The 24,139-nt window shown below is 40.2% G+C and overlaps 1 protein-coding gene across 2 annotated transcripts in view; it reads left to right on the top strand.

Moving 5' to 3' along the window:
- The window catches only part of LOC128845069 (sushi, von Willebrand factor type A, EGF and pentraxin domain-containing protein 1-like), a 62,870-nt gene extending 41,259 nt beyond the window's left edge, over positions 1–21,611 (top strand). For both annotated transcript variants that reach the window (XM_054043279.1, XM_054043280.1), the window contains 6 exons: positions 6,466–6,702; positions 12,883–13,122; positions 15,142–15,360; positions 18,083–18,349; positions 19,476–19,712; positions 21,295–21,611. In XM_054043279.1, coding sequence (XP_053899254.1) covers positions 6,466–6,702; positions 12,883–13,122; positions 15,142–15,281 — 617 coding nt within the window. In that variant the 3' untranslated portion in view covers positions 15,282–15,360; positions 18,083–18,349; positions 19,476–19,712; positions 21,295–21,611. The remainder of the gene's footprint in view (positions 1–6,465; positions 6,703–12,882; positions 13,123–15,141; positions 15,361–18,082; positions 18,350–19,475; positions 19,713–21,294) is intronic.
- The last annotated feature ends 2,528 nt before the right edge of the window (positions 21,612–24,139 follow it).

Below are 24,139 nucleotides of genomic sequence, written 5' to 3'. Positions count from 1 at the left end.
ACTCACCAATGAGTTCCAAAATTGGGCCCCCTTGCTTTTTCCAGCGAGTGGCTGCATGGCTCACTCATCTTTTGGCTACAGAATATTGTTGTTTTTTTGTTGATGTGCCAGTTAGCAGAAAAGTACTAACCAAAAGCAATTTATGTAAGAAGTAAACAGGGAAATGTTAAGAAAACAAAAATGTTTGTGAAAGTGCCAAACTAAGCTTAGCTTTGAAAATGATCTCGTAGTATGAAGAAATAAAGATGAGTGTAATTGGCCTATGCACTACCAGGCAAGAAATGATACCAAATTATTAGCTGTAATTTTTCTTTCCTAAATGAACTCCCAAGTTCTTTGATGAACATAGCAGAGGAAATTACCACAAGTATCATTCAAAACCAACAGATGTCCAAGATCAGAGGTGATTCAGTCTCATGTTGTTGAGGATATCATTTGTCACCAGTCATTCAGCTAGATATTCATCACCAAACTTCTTCCCTGAAGTAAAGTTAGATAAATTGGATCAAGAAAACAATGGAAATGTTGTGTAATTGTGTGCCTGTTAGGGATTTTCTTTGTTGGCATGTATTGAGTGTGTGTGTGCGTGTGTGTCTGAATCTGGATGGAGGAAAATAAAGAGTAATTCTTATATAACATTTCCTTCCATAGTTCTCAAAGATTTTTACAGTGTGGGTAAGTATCATTGTCCTCATATTATAGAAGAGGAAACTAAAGGCAAATTAAATAGAAAATCTTGGATCGTGGAACAAAGGCACCTGTTCTGTCCATACCAGTGAAACTGCTATAATCATTTAAGGATCATTTCCCTGGCTAGATTTCAAGGCCAGCCTTACCATATTTAAACTTGCACTGCCCTTAGTATTGTTGATCACTCTCCCCTTCTCTTCATCTTACTAGAGCTACTTGAATATTTTCCAACAAAACTTGAGGAGCTGGAGCTGGGTCTCTGGGGTAGGGAGCCTGCCAGCCACACAGTACTCCAGCTAGAGCCTGGCCTCTGTTGGTAGGTAGGATCCCCAGAAGACAGCCTGACAGCCCCCAGAACCCCAGCTGGAGCTAGATCTCTTGGCACTGGTAGGTTCCCCGCTCCACCAGCCCTGGAATCTGGATGCCTTGGAGTCCCCAGCCAGGGGCATTCTTCATGGAGAGGCTGCCCCAGAGCCATGGATGCTGAGAGCTGGTCCTAGGATTTCCAGATTCCCAATTCTGTGGCAAGGACCTTGGAAATCCTGAGAGCCCCATCTCAAGCTAGGAGCCTAACAGCCCCGAGAGCCATTTTCAGAAGTGACTTTGGCACTTAGGAGTCTCCACTTTCGAGACTGAGGCTCCAAAGTGCCTCCTAAAGTACTTTTGAAAATGGGACTTTGGCTCCTGAGTCACTTAGGTGTCTTTTGAAAATTTTACTCAATGACAGGTGGATGAATCCAAAATATGGCAATGTCAATTATTATTTTTATGTGACGTCTATTCTCTTGTATGAAAAGGCCCTGAAAGGCACTGATCAGAGTTAATGAAAAAGGGCTCTCCTTCCTTAGAGTAACAGTGTGAGGAGAGGAGAGTGTTGAACCTCAATGCACATTTTATGTTGCTCAGCCTCAAAGAACTCTTCTGGACCCCATTAACAAAATGCTGAGGTGGCCTGAGTCTCTTTTGAAATGAATAGGTGTAGTTTGGATGGGATTATTTTTTGCCCAAATGACAGCAGAAATCAAGTGTATGTAACAAAGAAAGATAATGAGTCTCAGAGATAAACTATGAGATTTGAGAAGTGTCTATTTTTCACATAACAGGTCTGTTATGAAAATCATAATTCACAAGGTACCCTTGAAACTGTGTTTTTACAGCTTAGTTTGGTCTTCTAATCTCTCTGTCAACTGGCTCCCACTAGATTTATATCTGATATCAAATACAGTCCTAAATTAAGATGAAAAATTCAGAGGTAAAATGTTCAGTGTTGTCTGACAATGAGACAAATCCAGGTCAAAATGAAGGAATGGGAAAAACAACTTAGATCCAGTGCCTTCTGACAAATACAAGTACTGGTCTGCTAACACAGCAGCATGAAATCAGTGCTTTGTGCTTTACAACTCTTTATGTTTGCCTTTAAAAATGGTCTTTAAGTTTGTTAAAAATTTTAAGCTAAAATTAAGGATGTTTTGCTTTTTTATGGGTCCATGAAGATTTGATTTCTCTGCCCCAATTGCTGGTGGTGAAAACTTTCATTCACTAAATTCTACCAGAACTGTCCTTCAAAGCCATAATATTTAAATGTGATTTCAGAAAACAACCTTTGCAAATAGACTACATTCACAATATTATTACAATATGTATGGTTGATCTTTAGGATGTAGCCAATTCATGTTGATATTCAGAGAAAAAATTCTGAATTGCAATATAGCAACTTTTCCTGGTAAGTGGAGTATCAAGTTAAAATTCATATTAACTTCTCTTTACCTCAGTGTTTCTCAAATTGGGGAATTTGTGTAGGGAAAGCCCCTGGTGGGCCGGGCCAGTTTGTTTACCTGTCCCGTCTGCAGGTCCAGCCGATCACGGGCGACTCCCACTGGCCACACGCGGTTCGCCGCTGCAGGCTAATGAGAGCTGCTGGAAGCAGCGGCCAGCATGTCCCTCGGCCTGCACCACTTCCAGCAGTCCCCATTGACCCGGAGCACCGAACCGTGGCCAGTGGGAGCCGCGATCGACCGGACTTGCGGATGGGGCAGGTAAACAAAGTGGCCCGCACCGCCCGGGGCTTTCCCTACACAAGCGGCGACCCCAGTTTGAGAAACACTGCTTAAACTAAACCTATATGTTAAGAAAAGTACACCTAAAATACTTGAAAAGATGTACGAAGTCTAAAAACCTGTGGCTGAAATTTCTACAGGCCAGAATCTACCATGACATTAAGTGGTACCTTAGTGCACTAGTCCCACTGAAAGCAATGGGATTACTTGCAGAGTAAGTCCCCAGTCCTGCATTATGAGCCTGCATGGAAAAGCACCAGTGAAATCAATGGGATTCTGCCCTCAGAATCACAAGGCTTGGAGCTTAAGACACTACATGGTATTGGGAAGGCTCTGTCAGTAGCCCTAGACAATGTACAGCTTTTGCAGGATCTTTTTTCTAAATAAATACATCCTCTTTTCACATGTACTGTGATGGATTTGACACAGGTATATTTAGGATTAGATGGGCGTTTTGGGTGGTAGGATGAAGGGCACAAATATAAACCAAATCTAAACACAGGGATGAATTCTGTGCTGAGTCAAACCCCATGTCAATCAATGGGGCAACAGAGGATGTAAATCAGTGCAACATTTGGCCCAAGGCCTTTCAGAACATTTTTCCTGAACATTTCAACAACAAACTATTTTTGCACAGATGCTATACACTGGAGAAAGCTATTTTTGAGGTGATTCATATCCTGATGTTCATAAATAATGAAATAATGTGATCATTTCTGCATTCAAATGTGAAACATTTCCACTGGGTCTAGAAGAAAAAATCCACAGCATAGTGTACCTGTCCTAAAATATAATCATGGTTACATGATTGAGCAATCAAACATGACTACACTCTGATAGAAAACTCTCAATGGTTAGTTTTACACAGTCGTTTAAGGCCTTATTGTTGAAGTTGTTCATTGCCTAATGTAGTAGAGCTACTTACCACTACGGTGCTGGCATTGTATTATATTATAGCTGATGGTTTCACAGAATGAATTGCTAGAATCTGGCCCTCATGGTTTCACATTTTGATTACTGTAATGTCTCCCTTTCTGGCCTCCCTAACAATCACACTCCAGTTCATACAAAACATAGCAGCTAAGATCTTTTACCTTGCCCATCACTCTGACCACATCTTTCCTGTCCCACCTTATGAATCTTCCATCTGACTCCCTGTTTTCCATCACAAGTTTAAATATCTTGTCTTCAAAGCCATTTACAATGTGTCCCTACTTTACTTTTATATCCTTGGCTCTAATCATGTTTTCCCCCTCTGTTCAGTGAAGATCCTAGCCTTGCATGGCCATTAGTTTGCTATTCTCACAAATGTCTCCATTTTGCCCTCTACACATGGACCATCTCCCTCAGGTGATCCATAAGAATCATCTTGCTTCCTCTCATCTTGCAAATCCTTGCTTCTGACCCTCTTCTGTCTTGGGAGCTACAAGATATCAACCAACTACAGATGAACTAGGATGAATAACAATCAAGGATAGCTGATTGTACTTATTTGTTTATCATATATTACACTCTATGTTGCAGCTTGTTTCTGATTAGATTGTAAGCTCCCTGGAGCAGAGACAATGTATTCTTCTGTGTTTATACAGCATCTACCACCATGTTGTCCTAAACCTACATGGGGCTGTTAAGTGTTACCAAAATAAAAACAAATAGTGATATTGACATAATAATCTTCTCAAATAAGTCCTGTGATCACTATGTTGGGGATGATGATTTTCTGTTAGGATTAGATCAAGGTTACAAAAAGTCAATTATTCATAAAGGCACATCATCTCTTTTCTCAGAACAAGAGAATTTTTGCAGCCAAAACTTTGTAAACTGGCAGGGAAGTTGCTCAATCTAAGAATTGACAGGCAGCTTGCAAACAGATGGTAGAGCCCTGCTCTTTGTGAACTTTTGCCCTAGAAAGTTAGAAAGAGAGAGGGAAAAAAGAGAGAGAAGAAATGCTCATTAGTGAGGTGAACATTTGTTCTAAATTAATTTTTTCTTATTCAGTCACACATTTACAATGAGTTTTTAAAAATAAATTGAAATATTGCCAAATAGCCTAAAAATAATTCAGATACAGGCAAACAGGTGTCTTGGGAGGGTGATTTGAACACTTTTGCTTTTTGTGTGCTAGAAGATTGTGTGAACAAATTTTAAAATATATTTTTGTAGTTACAAGCATCTAAATGGTATGATGGTGGCCTAGAATCTGGATTATGTCACAGATTGCATTAAAAAATGTGAACAAAACTTTCCTCCCTGCAGGTTTAGCCTCTAGTTTCAATTACAATTGGAAATTTATTTAAAAGAAATGCAAATTACCCATTGGGTAGGCAAAGCACGCGCTGCCTATTATTTTTACTCCAGTAGTATAACTTTGATTTAAGAGTAGTCTCTAAAGTGCCACAAGTACTCCTGTTCTTTTTGTGATTTAACTTAGTTATACTGGGAACTGTGATATTCTTAGAGTGTCTGGTCTTAGTGTGTTCCAAGTATAGCTGTAAGAGTTAAGAGCCATTGGGCCAAGCACTGTCTTAAATGATGCAACCTAGGGTTTGTGGAGTTGTAAGGGTGTAATGAGGCATTAAAATGTTGCTTTAACTTTCTGAAGAGTTGCACAGGATTTAGCTATATACAATAATCCCCTCTAAAGCCAGTGGGAGTCTTCTGACTCTTGAGTTCCAGGCGCCAACCAAAGACCATCATGAGGGCCACCTCTGGTGATCCAGGTGACTATAGAATTCTAATGCTAATAACATTGATAATAGAGGCATAGGTAAGAATGTATGTACATTGCATTATTTTAAATATTTTTCTGGGTATGAAAAATATTTCTTCCTTCCTTCATTGAGTATATAGGACTGTTTCCTCATTGTATCACTATTTACTGTGTTAGCCCAAAGTTTAAATTCTTAGAACTTGACTACACACACAGTTATGTTTTATGCACTGGATAGTTTGTTTTCTAATTCAAATTAGTTACATTGATATGAACCCCCTCAGTGGGTCCTCTAAAATTTGCACCAAACTTATATCTTTTTATTTTAGTTTGGTAAGTTACCAAATTATTTTGTTGTTGTTGTTTGTGGGTTTCTAAAACTTTCATACACAAATCCCACCCCTTCTTCTCTTTGCCCCATTGCCCCAGCCCTCAGCTCCATGTCATGGCATGTCCATTTGGCTGATGAACTAAGAAAAGGTGACTGTTCCGCTCTTTGGAGGTTAGGAAAATCCCCCCAACATTGGACAAAGGGTTGCTGCACTTCCATGAAGGTTTGAGCATGCTTGCAACAGTTTTTTGATTTTTAAGTGGTTCAAAAAATCTACAGTAAACCTAGAAGACTCTTAGTGCAGGTCCTATACATGTTTGTTTTCTGCATCCTGTTATTTAGTGCACAATGCAGAATAAACATTGGACTATTTCGTATAAAGGGAACTGTCCCATTTATATGAGAAGAATCACAGTTTGCACTATTGTCACCCCACTCATATAAAAAACAGCTTATAAATCTAATTAGATCTGAAATGTCTCCAAAAATTAGTTGTGCAACAAATGTTGTCTCAGTAATATCATTTATTATCTCGTGCTTTCTCTCTTCTTAAATAGCCTTTATTGCTTAGCAGGTTGCAACTTACTACTAGCAAGAATGCATTATTCAAGCCTTTCGCTGTGCCACAGCAAGTGACAGCGTGTCATGTTTTTAATTGTCTCCCTTGAACTCCACAGATACGATTCCTCCAACCATAACAAATTGCCCATGGGACATTACCATAACCACCGAGACTGATCCAGTACAGGTCAGCTGGGAACAACCTGAAATTAGCGACAACAGTGGGGTGTTTACCTCAATAGCTTCAATATCCAGTGGCTCCTGTTTCCGGTATGGATCTCATCAAGTGCAATACACCGCCCATGATGAAGCAGGAAATGAAGCCTCCTGCCAGTTTAAAGTTACCATCCAAAGTAAGTGCTATTATTGACTGAAGTTTAAGAAAGAAAAACAATCAGGATCCTGAAAACTGTTATGAACCAGATTTACGAATTTGAAGTAGAGCTGTTTGCTTTAATGCTACCTCTTTGGCAGTAATATTTCCTGTAAACAGTTGGATGTTCACCAAACCATGAATATTTTGCTGTTCATATCAAGTCCTATATACCAAGTGATATGATTATATTAGGTGTAATAAGAATTGTATCTTTCAAGTACGTTTTGTGGCCAGTGGGCCAGATCCGCCACTGGCCTCAATTGGTAGGACTTCATTAACACCAGGAAACAGTTGTGGCAACTGTGGAGTAACTGTTGGAAAATCTTTTTAATGACAACCACTATTTGCCTGAGATGTGAGCTAGAGTTAAGAAGTAGTCAGCCAAGCACTGAAATATTCAGAAAGCCCTTGTTGTCTGACACTGATTCCCTGCAGTACTGATTTCCGAAAACGGTGCTTTCCAAAATGAAGTTAAAACTGGTAACACTCTTCCTGCTATTTCTCTATACTCATTAATAATCCCTTGTCTACACACACCAACTGTACTAATTTTAGCTGAACTGTTTTAGAAACTGATGTACTTAAGTCAGTGCAGTCACCATTGTGTGGACAATCTTAAATTAGTTTGAGTGCTTTACATTGATTTAAGCTAAATTAATATAAGGCTTTCTCAACTGATTTAAGATTGTCCCCACAAGGGGGTTGCACCCCCTTTACTATATCAGTTTCTAATGATTTAGTTAAATTAGCACAATTTTTATGTGTAGAAAAGTCCTGGCATTTGAAAGATCCGGATGAAGATCAATGGCAAATGGATAGACCAATTCTTTAGTCAGTAGGGTTTGGATTTAAAAAAAAAATAATAATTAGGACTTCTCTGAAATTAGCCAGGTTGTTTCTTTAGGTCTCATTTTAATTAAACTGCTCTATTTTAAGCAGAAAGATTTTTTGCTATCATTGATTAACATTTTTAAATGAAAAGGAAAATGCAAGAGATACTTGAGTTAAGCCACAGTGCTGACAACTTGATTACTAGAGGTGGAAGAAAGAAGAAATAGAAAATTACTTTTCTTATTTGGGATCTCCTAGAAGCCATAATATAACAGCAAGCTTCATCAACGTGGTGGGAGAAAGCATTAAAGACATTTACTGAATATCTGTGTTTTGTAATTATGTGAACAGTTTTACTATACAAAACCCCACAATCATGTGTGTCATTTCTGCTGTGTCTACATTAAGGAATTCTTGTAAAAACTTCCTCACTAGAGACCAAATGCAGAACAGGTTTTGACAGGCTTAATTAAGGGGATCAAATACTAGCAATTGCTGGAACCTCATGGCTGGTGCTGGCACCAATGAGGGTTCTATTGTTAAATCTCCTAGTGTGGACACATATTACTGGTGTGTATTGTATAGTGCTATTATTCCTTTGCCATATTTTTAATATAAAAATAACATTCATATAAGAGCACTCCCTTTTCCATAAATAATCCATACCTGACCTTTTCTTTCCCTTTTTTCCTTTTCACTATGGGATCTTCCCCATCTTCCATATAGCTACAGCTTGTACAGTATTGTAGAATTTGATGAGACAGTTAAATACCCATGTCATTACAGAATGCTATACTTACCCCACAAATCGCAGTAGGTGATGGATGCAAAAAATACACTAACTTTTGTAGGATTTAGTTTTCACAAGAAAACTGAAGCAGTTTAAATAATGGTCTAATACTATACTCAATAGTGATTTACTTAAAATTGGTGCAAAAGACTGTGTGGACATTCTTATTTCACGTTACACTATGTTTATTTTGGATTATCTTAAATTGATTAGGAATTTGGTTTAAGCTAAATTGAAATAAGCCACTTTTAAACTGAAATAAGAGTCTCTACACAGGGGTTTGCACTGTTTTAACTAAATGGATTTATAAACCAATCTAAGTTGAACTAGAGCAACTTTGTTGTGTAGACAAGGCCTAAATTAGGGAAGGTGGAACAAATTCCATTAAATAAGAATGACCATTTTTAAGTTTTAAAAAGTTTTCATGTCCCTGTTCATTTGGCTTCAGGCAAATGCAGAAGTGCTGAAAATTCATGGGAGAGGCTAGTTTCATGCTATTTATACATGTCCTCTTTACAATCAGGTTTTAAATAACGCAGGCCTAGTCCTCCTCCCCACCCTTGGTATTTTAAGTACTTAATGCTTTCAGCTAAAGTGCAAAGCAATGTTAAAAAAAAAGAAAACTGAATTTTCTTCAAACCTCAGAGAGAGAAGGTGGATGAGGTAATATTTTTTATTGGGCCAACTTCTGTTGGTGAAAAACTCAGAAAAAGGCTCAAGTTTGGTTTGGGAAAATTTCAGATGAAGGTTGTGTTTTGTTTAAATTTTATTTGAACCAGTTCATAATTTCTACCAGCATTATTCCCCTGCAAAATCTGGCGTCGTTCTGTGCACATACATGACAGCTGTCTAGTGGAAAGTGTGGCATTAGTGCATTTATAAAGGTGTTTGTTTAGCTACCTGTTGCAAATAGCAACTGCAAGAACTAAAGCTGTAACTGTGCTGAAGTTGGGCAGGATCCCAGTTCTTTTGGGGGGAAGGGGGAGGAATAAAATGAAAAGCAAAGGTTCAAGATATTGTTGATGAGATAACTAACAATTGTGTTTACGTGGTTTTATTTTCCCACAAATTGTTATTTCAAAACAGAAGAATACATTTATGACTTTTTAGTTGGACTCTGTTCTGCTATTTAGAAGAGAGCTAATTACACATATTTTTGTACCATGATAACACCACACCAGCTCTATCCAGCCAACCAGCCTAGATTATTCAAGATGTCATATTTATTTATTTAAAAAAAACCTTTGGCTGTTTATCAGGAAGTGACTTCAATGAGGAAGCACAGTAATTCAATTATCAAACACTCCTCTCTATCAACTAAATACACATGAGCTGAATGTAAGAAAAAATATTTATTTACAATTACTCATCTTGTATAGGTCATTATGGTGACATGGGGCCTGATCATCCTCTCTTGTAAACAGGGAGGCGGCTTTGTAGGGATTGTAGAGGGAAATGGAAAATTCCATGAACATCTATAAAGTGATCAGTCCATTGTGTGGGACAAGCCGTGGTTCTGCTCCCAGGGCTATCAGCTGGGAAGAGCTGTGCCTCCATATAGTCTTGGGCCCTTTGCCCCTTCTGCTCCTGGGAAGCATGGGTCAGATGGAGACAAACTATCAGGGAATCCTCAGGTTACTTTGGAGGGGATCAGCTATATGGAAAGAAAATGGAAGAGAAGGAAGGTGAGGGAGACAGGTCAGGGGAGAAGAGGGTAAGGATGGGCAGGTGTGGAGTGAAATTGAGGTGAAAAGACTTGGGAGAGGGAAGAGGCGAGGGAGTGATTGGAGCACAGGGCCAAGAAAGACAGAACTTTGTACACATTTGATTGAAATGGCCAATTGTGGAAAAGGTCCCTGCTTTGGCTGCTTCTGGTCCAACTGGCTGGAATCTCTGGCTGGCTCCTGGTGCCCCCAGAGTGTGTGGGGTCCCTTCTGCACAGTTTTGGCTGGGTGGAATGGTGCCCTGGCTGACATATACTCCCACCCCACCAGTGCAGCAATCCCTGCTTTGGCTGCTACTGGCTGGAGTCTCTGGCTGGCTTCTCTCTGTGGTTTTCCCCAAGGCCACAGGTCTGGGCAGAGGGAGACACCACGTGGATCCTAGTGACCCCAGAGAGGGAGATAGGGAGGAGGCTTCCTCTACACTGTTCTGGATCCTGTGGTCAAGTTGTAATAGATACTCTAGAATTTTTTGAATAATAAGAACATTTGTAGAATAATTTATATTCAAAGATATCGAAGTGCTTTACAAAGATGGGTAGGTGTCATTATGCCCATTTTACAGAAGTTTAAAGTAAGGAAACCTATGACAGAGTCAGGAACAGCTGTGTGCCTTCCTGGTCTTTAACCAGCAGACTATATTTTTAGGTCTAACTCTGCAATCAAGGTCAGTACTCTCTGTCTCAGTGTAACGGTTTGTTGTTTAGTGATGTTTCAGATATGTATGTGTGCATAGTGCAGAGCTATTTATAAAGTACTGTGGGATGTGAAAGATGCTGAAAACATGTTTTATTTTATTTAGAAGAAGAATGCAACTGGTAGGTTAGTGTTAGTGCAGATCGAAATTTGTCCGATTTTATATATGTAACACAGAGTAAATATTACTATTTTTCCTCTCAGCCCTAGCTGGCATATATAACCATGATTCCTTTCTTTGAGCACATACTCCAACCATGAAACATTCTTAGGGGAATGGTTCCTCAGGAATGTGTAAGCCAGAGCAAACATTGTGCTCTGGAAGGCAGCATCCTCTTCTTGTGTCACTGTAAACAAGAGGGATTGAAATACCATAGTTGACTAAAAGGTTGTGCACCATATATTAACTAAAATTCAAGGAGCAAAAGTGTTCAAGCTATATAGCATGCATTTATCGCTTTAAGATTATTTTTTTTTATATGGGGGAGGGACTCCCTGGAGAAGGGGTAAACAGACCCAGATCTGCCTATTTCAATATCAAGTGGTGTTAATTAAATACTTTAGTGGACATACTCTTAAGTGGGGACAAGTATCAGAGGGGTAGCTGTGTTAGTCTGAATTTGTAAAAAGCAACAGAGGGTCCTGTGGCACCTTTAAGACTAACAGAAATATTGGGAGCATAAGCTTTGGTGGGTAAGAACCTCACTTCTTGCATCTGAAGAAGTGAGGTTCTTACCCACCAAAGCTTATGCTCCCAATACTTCTGTTAGTCTTAAAGGTGCCACAGGACCCTCTGTTGCTTGTTAAGTGGGGACAATATACATTGTCTCTCCTGATAGGGAGTTGACAGTATCCATTGTCTCAAAGACAGTAACTCCTTTGAAATGCAAGAATTTAGAGTGAGAGATTGCTTTGAAGTTTCATTAGCTCCCTTTTGCTTAAGCCCCAGATGGCAGACCTAACAGTTTTGATTGACACCTGTATTGTGACTGCATGTAGTGATTCTGCATTACAGTCACATGGTCATCGCAAAGGCTATAGTGTGTTTGAATAGAGTTAAAAACATCTTCCCATAGACATTTGGGAGATGGCTGAAGAGCAGTAATGGAGAAAGTGACTGGTCAGAGAGTGGCATTCAACTTAGAGGAGTTTGCTGGAGATAGAAAGGGCCACGTTACACATGTGAATTAGAGAGCTAGCCCCTCAAATCAGTTTAGCTTCATTATTTATGCCAGTTTACTCTGGCTGAGGATTTTGCCCATCAGCTGTATTTTGCTTTTGTCATCTAGTATCACTGTTCATGAGTATGCACAACTAAATGAGCCTACATAATATCCTGTCTGGGTCAAGTCATTGCTCTCCCACACAGGAAAACTAGATTCGCAGCTAATCAAATAATGGGGAACTAATTCTGCAAAAAAATGCAATTTGTTTCCATTTTGTAGGATTCAAATCAGAGCTTTCTTTCTTTCTTTCTTTCTTTGAATTTTGATTTTAATAATTTTGAATTTGCATATTTTTTCCCTTCTCCACTGTCCCATTTTTTGGCTATTGAATGCTATAAAAAATGATGCCCCAGGCTTCTTCCACTGTTACATTTTTTTCTTTTTTCTTTTGCTACATTGAACCCTTTTCCAACTTTGGAAAAATTACAAAATGACAAAAGAAAAATGAAAAAGTAAAGTAAAAGCAAACATATCCCAGACATAATTCATTCTGCTGCACACAGTGGAACAAACAAGAAAACTGAATATCTGACATTTTAAATTTCTTAATTTTAATATTTTCAGTTTCATTTCCAGTAAAACTTGAAAAAAAAAAAAAAAAAAAAAAGAAGAAGAAGAAGATGACTCCTTGAAGGTGTTTGGTTTTGAAAAATGGAAAAGTTTGATTAAAAAAAATGTTTTGAACATACAATTTCAGAGAGTTCTAGAAATAACCAACTCTGAGCATCTCAGGTATCCTAAGCACTTTGAAATGGTATCATTCAGTAAAGAACTTAACGGTTTAAAAAAAAAGTTGCAAGCATGTGTTTCTTTGTGGGCAGTTTACTTACTGTGTTTCTACTACAGTGATACGAATGGACTTGAGACTTTAATATTTTTTATATTACTCTTAGAGCCAGATCTTTCGTGCACTGCCCAACCTCCCACTGATGGGTCTTGTGGGATGTTATCTTATCCTGGCAGTGGAATGAACAAATGGCAGTTTTGTGTACCATTCTGCATGAAGAGCACTGGTTTCCATCGGAGAGCATGGTCAGTGTTTTTCTGCCAGCCTTCTCAGTCTGGGACAAGTTGGTTTCATTTGGATGAAGCCTGGCAAATGACAAAGGCTCACAGGCCAGAGACTTGCACAGGTGAGCAGGCTTGAAAATTTCAGTGGATTAGCTTTCTTAAAGACTCTTGCTGACTGAAAGTTTATTGATTTACACGTTCAGCTGCTATTAGAGCTTAAGTCATGTTTGTATAAGACAACACAAAGATATGGATTCCAATTATGATATGAATTGAGAAAAGAATGTTTTGTTTCTCCATCTTCAACTAGAGTGTGTTGGTTCTCAGGGCAACATTCTGATGTCAGTTACAGAGGAGTGCAGTGGAGTAACAGTGGTGTAAGTCTAGACTAACTAAGAGCAGAAGTTGACCTGAGAATTTATCCACTTTGCTTCTCCTGCAAAGTCTGATCATTATTAAGTGTGTGTGTCTGCATATTGGGTTTTCTTTCTTTTTTGACAGCCTTCCTAAGAGGCTTGAAAATAAACTCTCTCACTACACATTTTGCCTGTTTCCTTTTAGCAAATCTTTACTTCTCCTTCCCTCCCCATGTTTCTAATAACACAAGCCATTATGGTTTAGTATTGCTTGTTACCATGATTATTCACTAGCGTCATTTATAGTTTCAGGAGTTGAACAGTCAAAAATAGTGTGTGTAGGTCCTACAAAATATAGTTATTTTTGTTGGTTATGGAGAACAGGTATTCTAGAATTTGAAGGCAATTTCTCAGCATATGAATATTTTTAAGGTAAGACAACTGTCTGGCTAATACTAAATTGTTGAATAAAGATCCTTTAACTCTTGACTTAGAGGTCTTCCAAAATACTCCCTGAGACTTGCAAGCCTAATGCTATTCTCTCACCTCCCAATCACTACAGAAGGAAGATGTACCCCAGTGCTTGTCTACGCTTGGAAATTTACCAAAATAGCCATTCTGGAATAATTATTTAAAATTTTAATTTATAATTCCTAAATGGATTAAGTTAAATCAGGAAAGGGCAGTTTTATTCCAGAATAAGAGTGTTCACTTGTGGAGTTGTACTGAAATAGCTATTTTGGTAAATTTCCCAGTGTAGACAAGCCCTTACTGATAAGTACTCTACTATCCATTTTTATTGGATACTTTTCAAATAGAAATTGAAAGAGAAACATAATTTCTTAAACAGATCCAAGAAGGACTCCAAGGAGGCACGAGAACCACATATTTAAGGAAACAGGGCCAGATGGAATAGCACCATAGAGTGCTGACTGCATTAGCTTCTGCAAAGGATGCAGCTCAGTCCCATACCATCTTTGCACTAATTGGAAAAATTTCAGGAAATAAACTTTCCAAGGGTGGTGTCATAACTACTTAACCTGGGTTCTCCAGCGGACCTGCCTGAGGCACAATGCATTCTGGAACTCTTGCTTGACTGGTGCAGCTCTGTACTACCCCCAGTAGAGGCTTTCGTGGCTTTGGGGATCAAATTGAGGTATCTTGTTGGGGATTGGTGACATCACAGGCAATTAAATTTAATCTGCAGATGGATTAATTTTGAATATCAAAACATAGTTTTATCAATTGAATGGGGCGTATAGATGGAGACAGGATCTAACAGAGGTATCCCCAGTCATCTGTCTATGGTAAGCAATTGCAGATGACACAGAAAGCATGGCCAGTTTCTTTCTGAAAGCTCAAACCAAAGTGTGGAGCAAGATCTTTTTTTGCATAGAGCAAACACTGAAAGTTTGTGATGTGTTACAGAAGTGGCAGTGTGTCACTCAGGTTGTAAATTTGTTACTGTCAGGTTGTATGTGATAAACTGAAAACATGACAAATAGCTATTTTTTTATTTGAGCTAGAGTCTTACACATGAAACCAAAATGACATTTTTACCCCTCATTCAAGTATTGAGCTGTATATTTATGCTTTTGATATATCCCTCATGTTGCTTTGTGTTGTGGCCTTGTGCTCAAGAGAAAAATTGGTAATGTAATACATTTGTGCTTGCCAGGACTCTACTCTCTATTATATGAAAACTGTTTAGCACTTTTGTGCATCATGGCACCATTTTGGGCATATCCTTATTAACTAACCTCATGATATATGAACTATTAACAGTCAGGCGTCGTACAGGGTCCAGAAAAGGAGATTCACTACAGTACTATGAGGGTGACTGCAATGAACAGGCCGTGAAAAAACACATCCTAGCAACTGTGGAACACATTGTAGCCAAAGATCCCTCTGTTGTTTCTCAGTGAACCAGGCACCCAAACACCTGTGGCAATTTCAGAATTTCAGATCTTTCTTTTCACTGTGGGTCTGGAAACAACCAAAGAGGTAACAAATTGTCTTTTCAGAACATTGTTAATGTCACTGTGATGGGGTGGACAGTATTTTTCCTCCTATATGTTTTTTAATATGCTCCATAGTGTCTTCTCTCCCTCTGTGATAATTCATATTATGCAGTCATTTGCAATCAGCCGCAGCATAACATAATCTTAAAGGCATACATATTTCATGCTCTAATCTATCAGTAATGTGCACCATTAGCTCCCATCATTCTTGATGGGAGCTGGACATGCTTTTCTAGTTGCTTTGAACTACATCTCCTTAAGTCATCAAAATCATATATTTTAAAATATAACAGATGTATTGTAATGTACTACACACAGTACAGATATAACAGATGTATTGTAATGTACTCAACATGGGCTTTCAGAAAGTACTTCAGGTAAGCATGAGTTTACAGACGTATGTAATGTGTCAAACAAAGTCCAATGCATCTCACAGAAGCTATGTGGAAATTATGAGGAGGATTACTGAAAATCTTGTTCATCATATAAAAAGTTCTACCTAGCCCAAAGGATCAGACACATTACCCATGAGGTCACTGATTATTTCAGATGTTACCCAAATACACGCTTACAGCCAATTCTTATTAACTAAACTAAAATTTATTAAAAAAGAAAAGAGAGTATTTGTTAAGAGGTCATTATACATACAGATATGAATAAAGTCCTTAGGTCAGTTTCATTGTAGAGATGGTGAGCTTCAGAGTTGCAAAAGGTTCTTTCTGAATCAGTTCCGCAGATCACAGTCCCATGTACAATATCAGGGTGACCCAGGCTGGATCTGGGGATCTCAGTCTTGTGACTCAAACTTCCCCTGATGAAGCTTAAACAGATCTGACATGCAGGATCAAGGCCCAAAAGTTCTTTTTATAAATCCCTGGTAGGCTATTGTCAGCCTCTTGACAGCAGGTGATCCTTGCGTGAAGAATAGTGGCTTTGAAGTAACCTCCTATTTCCTAAGCATCACCGGTAATTAGCTATAGGGATTAGCATAAGGCAACTGCCCATCTCCCACCATTTACAGGTAGTTTACTACATACTTCAAAGAGAAATGAAGACAATGTTATTAATACACTCACAGTTCATCTAAATGTTAGCATCTCCTTTTGATCTCTGAATTGACAGAATACAGCAACATACAGGAACCGTTTGGTTACATTGTCAACCTCTAACACTATATATGTAAACACACAAAAAACCACAACTATTATCTACTAAGATGTATCTGAAGGTTGAATCTGGGTCAATTAGCCTGCTAGTTGTGTAATTGTTTCTGTGTTACCCTGTGTCACATAGGCCTAGCAATTTTATTTAACAATATATATATATATTGGAGCTTTAAAAAAGGTCACATTTAGTTCACCTTCAAATCTGGGGGAAAGTTTTGGGGCTACTATTTTTGGCTCTCTCTGCTTTTAAATGTTCAAATCTTTCAAGATTACTGAATTTGCTTCTTTATACTGCCATACAGTATCCTGTCTTTTTGCTATGCCATTAATGTCTGTGCCAAAAATCTGTTTTTTTTATTTGTATTCTTTTGTTGCTATGTTTCCATTTTTGCTTTAAATTATTTTTTTTTATTTCCCTGCAAGATTCCTGATTCAACTTTGTACTTCATTAAAGATTTCACATATTTCAAATAGAGCCCATTTTAATTAGCTTTTTAATTACAGCTGCAGCAAGATACTTACTAGAGATTCTTAGTCTAGTGAACAAGCCCCTGTGGAGCTATTTAGCCTTAGAGAAAAGTGAAAAAGAGCCATTTTTAAATCAGAATGGAAATATTTTGCACACATCACACAATCCTATGGGAATTTTCTGAAATTCCAGTTTAAAGGATCCCCATTATAGAAGAACTGTGCCCCAGAACATGGGGATACAGATTCTGGGGGAAGGCCAAGAGCAGTGTGGTGACTTGGCTAAATTCCAGTTGAGTAAGTGTATTCTATTCAACCCAAATTCTCCTGTAGTTGCAATTGTCTGAGACAATTTTCACATTCACATTCTGATTGGGCAGCAATTTACACCACGTTGCACTCCCTTTGCACAGGTACACGTTACATAAGGTGCCAAAGGCAGTGCAGAACCAGGCCCTTTCCTGAGTCTGTGCTACACAATGGGGCATAGATGTCACTTTTCAAAGGTGGGTGAGGCATTTGTGTCCTAAAAGTATCCTGATATAAGTCTAACTTCTTTTATTTGTTAAGCTTTAAAAGCCATACTTTCAAAGATATTAAAGTGCTGATCTGCAGGCCCCTAAATACCTTTGAACATCAAGCCCTAAGTCCTGGTGAAATTCTCCTCTCAGTTACACCCAGTGTGAAGCCCAATGACTTAAGTAAAGTTTAACTGGTGTAACTGAGAGACGAATTTAGCCCATTGTAAGTAAAATCAACACTCTTTGTTGAGAACTAATTATGGGCCCAGTCCTGGCACTACTGCTAAGCCTTGGCAAATCTCCCATTGACTTCCCTGGGATCCAGATCTGGTCCAAATGTCTTAAATACTATACAATGGCACATATGTATTTGCATAAAGCGTATTGCGGTTCTGTTCACTTAAGAAACATGCAGTTAAATAACCTTAGATCTGAGCAGCAGGGTTGTCTCATTGCATCTTATTGTGAAACATAGACTTTCTTATGCTTCTTAGCATTTGGAATAGCCAAAGCCTGATATCTATTATTATGTATATTGTTCTTTCCTCAGATACTGAACCACCTGTAGTGATCTCCTGTCCTCAGAACATTGAGATAGAAACCAAAAAAGGAAACCCCTACTGGAATGACTTGCCTGAATTGTCTTGGAAGGAGCCTGTGTTTGAAGACAACTCCAGGGGTCCACTGACAATCACAAAAGGAGGGTCCAATGTTAATAACGGAGACAAACTGGCATATGGCCAATATTCAGTGGAATATATAGCAACAGATCTTTCAGGAAACCAAGCCAAATGTTCCTTTGAGATCTCCGTGAAATGTATGTGTTTGGCTTATGCTTAAGGTCAACAGAAGGGAATATAATGAAGTATTAATGCTAATTGTCCTGTGGCATTTGTTGTTTGATGATTAATACCATGTGGGGGTTAGGATATAAACTCTCACATTTTGTCTACATCTACAGGCCATTTATATGCAAGGGTGAAAACATGTATCCCCAAATGTCCCCTCTTACCCCGCCCCCCCCCCCCAGCTCTTACAGCTTTGCTCTCTGTCCTCATATAGCACAGTATCTTTTCACTGAAGCCTATGTGTCAGCTCTGTGTAAAGAATTGCTTCCTTCAATGGCTCCAGGTACAGATCCTAACACAAGTTATAGGATTCAAACAAACCTGTTACAATGAAATATGAGCCTGAGATGCAAAGTTTGGCTCCAGATTGGAAGTTGGGGCAGAGACAAGGCTTGAGGGGAAAGATCTGATATTCTGATTCAGGCTCCTCTCTGTTAAAAGAAATCATCTCCTGTAACCAGCATGTTTTCAGAAGTGGTCACTCACTCACTTGGTGTGCCACAGTTGTGTGGGGTATCCCACTTGAGACACCTGTTGCCTGATTTTCAGGGCTACTAAGAACCCACTTTCCACAGGGCACCCCAGGAGTGAGTCACACCAATTCACTGAACGCTTCTGAAAATTGTAGCTGTGTTCCTCCTGATGATTCCCTGTTCTGTTCATTCCCTCTGGGGCACCTGGCATTGGCCACTGTTGGAAGACAAGATACTGGGCGCTAGATGGACCTTTGGTCTGACCCAGTAGGGCCGTTCTTATGTTCTTATGTCCCAAATACTATCTCCAGCTATAATGCTATAATGAATTGCTGAAGACTATCTGAGTCTTACGCCCATCCAAGGGTTCAATCCCAAACTTTTCCTATGTTACACAAATAGGCACATAAGAATCAGTTTCCCTTTACATGCAGTAGGAGGCTATTCACATCATCCTGAAGATTTACTCAACAGTGACATTATTATCATGTATATGAATTTATAGTAATATTTTAAGAGATTCTGTCTAAGATTTTGCGTAATTTGCTTTTTACTAAATGTAAGCAGTATCACTCATTATTAACTCAGTTTTTATTGTTGTCTTTTTTATGTATACACAAAGCAATTGCATGCACAATGGAATTGCCGGAGCATGGGGCTATAGTCTGTGGCTATCCTTCGGTGGACGGCATGGACCTCATGACCATTGACTGTATTGTACTGTGTCAAAGCAAATACCAGTTTAGCAGGGATCCATATCCAATATATGCATGCTCAGAGGAGGGACTTTGGTGGACCTTCACAAGCACATTCACGCCTATTGGCCCAAATTTGCCAAGTTTAAACCATAAGTGCCAAGGTAAGAAAGTTTAAATGAATGAAAAACTTTGTACCTAATTAAAAATTCTTATTTGCATGTTATATTTTCACCACTTTGATGAGCCTGATGGCATGTAAATTATATTTCAAGGATTCATTAAAAGTAATTTACCTTTTTTCTATAAACAACACTTGTCAGATTTCTCAAATCAGCACTGAATTAAACTGAGGTGGGTTGAGTTCAGCTGCTTGATTTACTTTATTACAGATTTAAAATCTGCTGAGGGAGTATAGATATTTCACATTAATTATGTTGATGAAGATCTGTGTTCTGATTACCAACCCTGAGTCTTTATACAGATCAATGAGATACCATACCACGCTCTAATAACCAGTGAGGGATTACAGGAATAAAGCACCATTGCTTTATTAACTGATGACTTTTCACAAGAACAAAACCTGAATTTATGGGCTTTGCACAGGGACCTTTCTAGGGCTTGCATATTGGGCACAAGCACACAATAAGCCGTTTAACGTGGCTAAATGTAAATGTATAAATTTATAAACAAAGAATGTAGGCCATACATACGGGATGGGGGACTGTCCACGGAAACATGACTCTTAAAAAGATTTGGGAGTCATGGTGGATAATCACCTGAATGTGAGCTCCCAGTGCAATGGTGTGGCCAAAAGGGTGAACGCGTAATGCCTGGATGCACGGACACAGGAATCTCGAGTACGAGTAGAGTAGTAGTAGCAATCCCTTGTATCCTTGGAATGTATGAATCAATATACATTTTTAGGGTCTTTTGGGGGCAGAGCTCTGTCTATCTTTGTGTTTGGAGAATGCCTCACTCATTCTGAATGCTATCACAGTATAAATAATTATAAGAACCCACTAGCCATCCATGTGGCTCATCTTTAGTTGCTTCTACAGTCCTAGGGTTACAGTAGTAACTATAGTCCATGCACTATCTTCATAGTGGCTTCTAGGAGGTGGCTGCTTGAAGACTGTGGATGCATTGGTCATGACCATGCCCACTCCCCAGTTCTCTCCTGACTCATATTAGGCCAAGAGTGAGTGAACATGAAGCATTGTTCCAGCCAAGTCTGGAACAATTATCCAGCTACAGCTACAATTATCACCAGTCTGTGATATACAATTTTTTTTCAGTCTCTATCTTCAGCCTGCCATGCTCAAAATGAAGAAAATTGTTGGCATAATTTTGATTGCATTCTTTCCTATTCATTTTATTTATTTTGGCCCTGATCCTGCAATAACTTATACATGTGCATAATGATGAGCATGAGAGTAATCCCAGTGGGTCAATTTATATGCTTCAGATTAAAAACACATTTGTAAATCTTTGCAGGGTCCTTTTCCTAGGAGTTCATTCAAAACCCACTAAAAGCAATGTGAGTCTTAGCTCTTACCTTTAACCTTACCAATTAATTCTTTTATGATATTTGTTGTATTAAAAGTTCCAGATATGTAAACATTAAAATCAAAACTATCCTCATAGCATTTGATACATGTAAGTTGAAAAGTAGGATGCTCTGCATCACTGAGGTGACTGTCTAGGTCAGAATTAATCCTGTGTTTTCTTTGCCTGTATCTTTAGAACCAGATATCCATAAAAAGCCAAAAGTTGTTGATCCGAATTTTTACTTTGATGGTGACTGCCATGACAGAGCAGTGCAAGTCATGCTGCTAGGACACTTGGAATATTTTCAGAGGAAAACTTCAGCATATCAGTACTGCGAATTAAACAGAGAGTTCTGCAGAAAGTGGAATGGTTACCGCAATGTAACGGTGTTCTGTGGAAGCACGTGAGATGGAATGACTGTATTGTTTGTTATGGGTTTTTTTAGAATGTATTTGCATGCGTGTGTGAGAACTACATATTATCCAAGTATTCAGACTGTTCCTTGAAAGCAGTTTGTGCTGTACCCTTATTTCCTCTTATAAAATAAAATTAGGGTAAAAATATAATCACTATCGTTTTCTTTCTTCTTCAGCTTCCCTATTGTTGCTACTACTTGGGAAATGTGGCATTGTGAGTGACATACATGGACTGATAGGCGACAGGATACTAGTGTGTTACATTTGGGGGTTTTGGGTGGTTTCCACTTTTTTGTTTTTTAATTATAATGTAAAACGGGTGAGGGCAATTTTGAAACCATATGTAGGCGTGTCATTATGGGGATATTTGTTAACATGATAATAATATCATTATGGGGATATTTGTTAACATGATAATAATATCATTATGGGGATATTTGTTTCAGAGTAGAGTGGCTGCTATTAAAAAGTCAGGATTTGTCAATAATTATGCTCCTCAGAGCTATGTAAGATTATCACAGTCTTTTTCCTCCTAGGTTTAGAATAGGAAGTATCTACTAGAACTTTGTAATAAGGGCACACAAATATTGATTAGCAATAGAACTGGTTGAAAATTAGAAACAATTTTCCATGAAAAATATAGAGGGATTTTTTTCTCCCCTATTCTTCATTCAAATTTATGACCAGCTCTGCTTGTTAATGGCCTCTATTGTATATTGTGAATTGGACTGTAAAATTATTTTACAGATAACAAGATCCCATCCAGAATTAAAATCTATCAATATTTATTTGTTGTCTTGGATTCAGCATTGGTAATATCACTACCTAGCAACTGATATCTGTAGTTGCCTGAATTAGATAAACACATTGGGCCCGAGCCTTCACTGGCATAGCTTGCTCTCCCTATTAACTGAAATGGAGTTGTGTCATTTGTACCAGCTGATGATTTGGCCCAGGGAGTATTGCTATTTTTGCAGAAAAAGCTAGAAGACAAATGTAGTTTATTCATTAGGGCTCTGGAATGGAAGTCAGGAGAAAGTTCCTTGTTTGGCCATTAGCTTGCTGTGAAATGTTGGGTAAGTCACTTAAGTTGTCTATACCAGAAGTTCTCAACTGAGGGTCTGCTGCTCCCTGGGGGACTGTGTGCAGAGCCCCGCAGCTGAAACCCAGTGCCCTGAGCCCCAGCAACCCCCCCTGTAGGCCTGAATCTGGGAGTGGCGTAGGGCTGAAGCTGAGAGCCCCAGTGTTCCTCCCGCCCGTAACAAAGCTGTGCAGGACTGAAGCCTTGATCCCCGGCGTTCCCTACAGGCAGAAGCCCTGAGTCCATGGGAAGAGCTGTGGGGGCATAAGGGCGTTGCCCCCCAAACTGCAGTGCCTTACCCAGAGTGGAGCAGTCTGGGAGCAGCTCCAGCACCCCCACACTGCCTCCTTTCCCCCATCCCCCCTCAGGCCCAGCCCTCTGGTCAGGTTGTAGATGGGAAGCAAGAGCCAGGCAGTGTGGGGCAGCTGCGGCATTCCTCCCTCTGCTGCTGGTGCTCAGATATGGGAGCTCCTCAGCTCCCAGCCCTCTTTGTCTGCTCACACCTGGGTAGAGGGACCTGGCTCTGGGCTCAGCAGAGCCCTCAGGGAGCAACCACCGCAGCGGGAGCTCTCCTGGCACACAGTGCCTAACTATTGTTTTCCCTGAGCTACGCCCTGCCCCAACACAGCCCCTAGATACCGCCCCCCCTGAACCATGAGCTACCCCCCCTGCCTGCACACACCCCTAGCTACCACCTCCCTGTACCACAAGCTACCCCCTGCCCCAACACAACCCCTAGCTACCCCCTCCCTGCACCCTAAGCTAGCCCCCTGCCCGCACTCAGCCCATAACTACATGCTGCCTGCACCCTTAGCTACCCTCTCCCTGCCCCCTGAGCTACCCCCTGCCCCCACAAAGCCCCTAGCTACCCCCTCCCTGCACCATGAGCTACCCCCCCTGCCTGCGCACAGCCCCTAGCTACCCCCTCCCTGCACCACGAGCTACCCTCTGCCCGGCACACAGCCCCCAGCCACCCACCTCCCTGCACCATGAGCTACCCCTATGCCCGCGCACAGCCCCTAACTACCCCCTCCCTGCACCATGAATTACCCCCCTGCCCGCACACAGCCCCTAGCTACCCCCTCCCTGCACCATGAGCTACCCCCTGCCCGCACACAGCCCCCAGCCACCCCCCTCCCTGCACCCTGAGCTACCCCCTGCCTGCACACAGCCCCTAGTTACCCCCTCCCTGCACCCTAAACTAGCCCCCCTGCCTGCACTCAGCCCGTAACTACATGCTGCCTGCACCCTTAGCTACCCTCTCCCCGCATCCTGAGCTAACCCCTGCCCCCACACAGCCTCTAGCTACCCCCTCCCTGCACCATGAGCTACCCCCCGGCCAGCACACAGCCCATAGCTACCACCCCCCAGTCCCCACACAGCCCCTAGCTACCCCCTCCCTGCACCATGAGCTACCCCCTGCCCAAACACAGACCCTAGCTACCACCTCCCTGCACCATGAGCTACCCCCCCTGCCCCTAGTACCCTTCTCCCTGCACCCTGAGCTATCCCTTTGGCTGCACACAGCTCCTAGCTACCCCCT

This window comes from Malaclemys terrapin, chromosome 11 (assembly GCF_027887155.1).
Source record: "Malaclemys terrapin pileata isolate rMalTer1 chromosome 11, rMalTer1.hap1, whole genome shotgun sequence".
Classification (NCBI taxonomy): Eukaryota; Metazoa; Chordata; order Testudines; family Emydidae; genus Malaclemys; species Malaclemys terrapin.
This window is presented reverse-complemented; position numbering and strand designations above follow the sequence as displayed.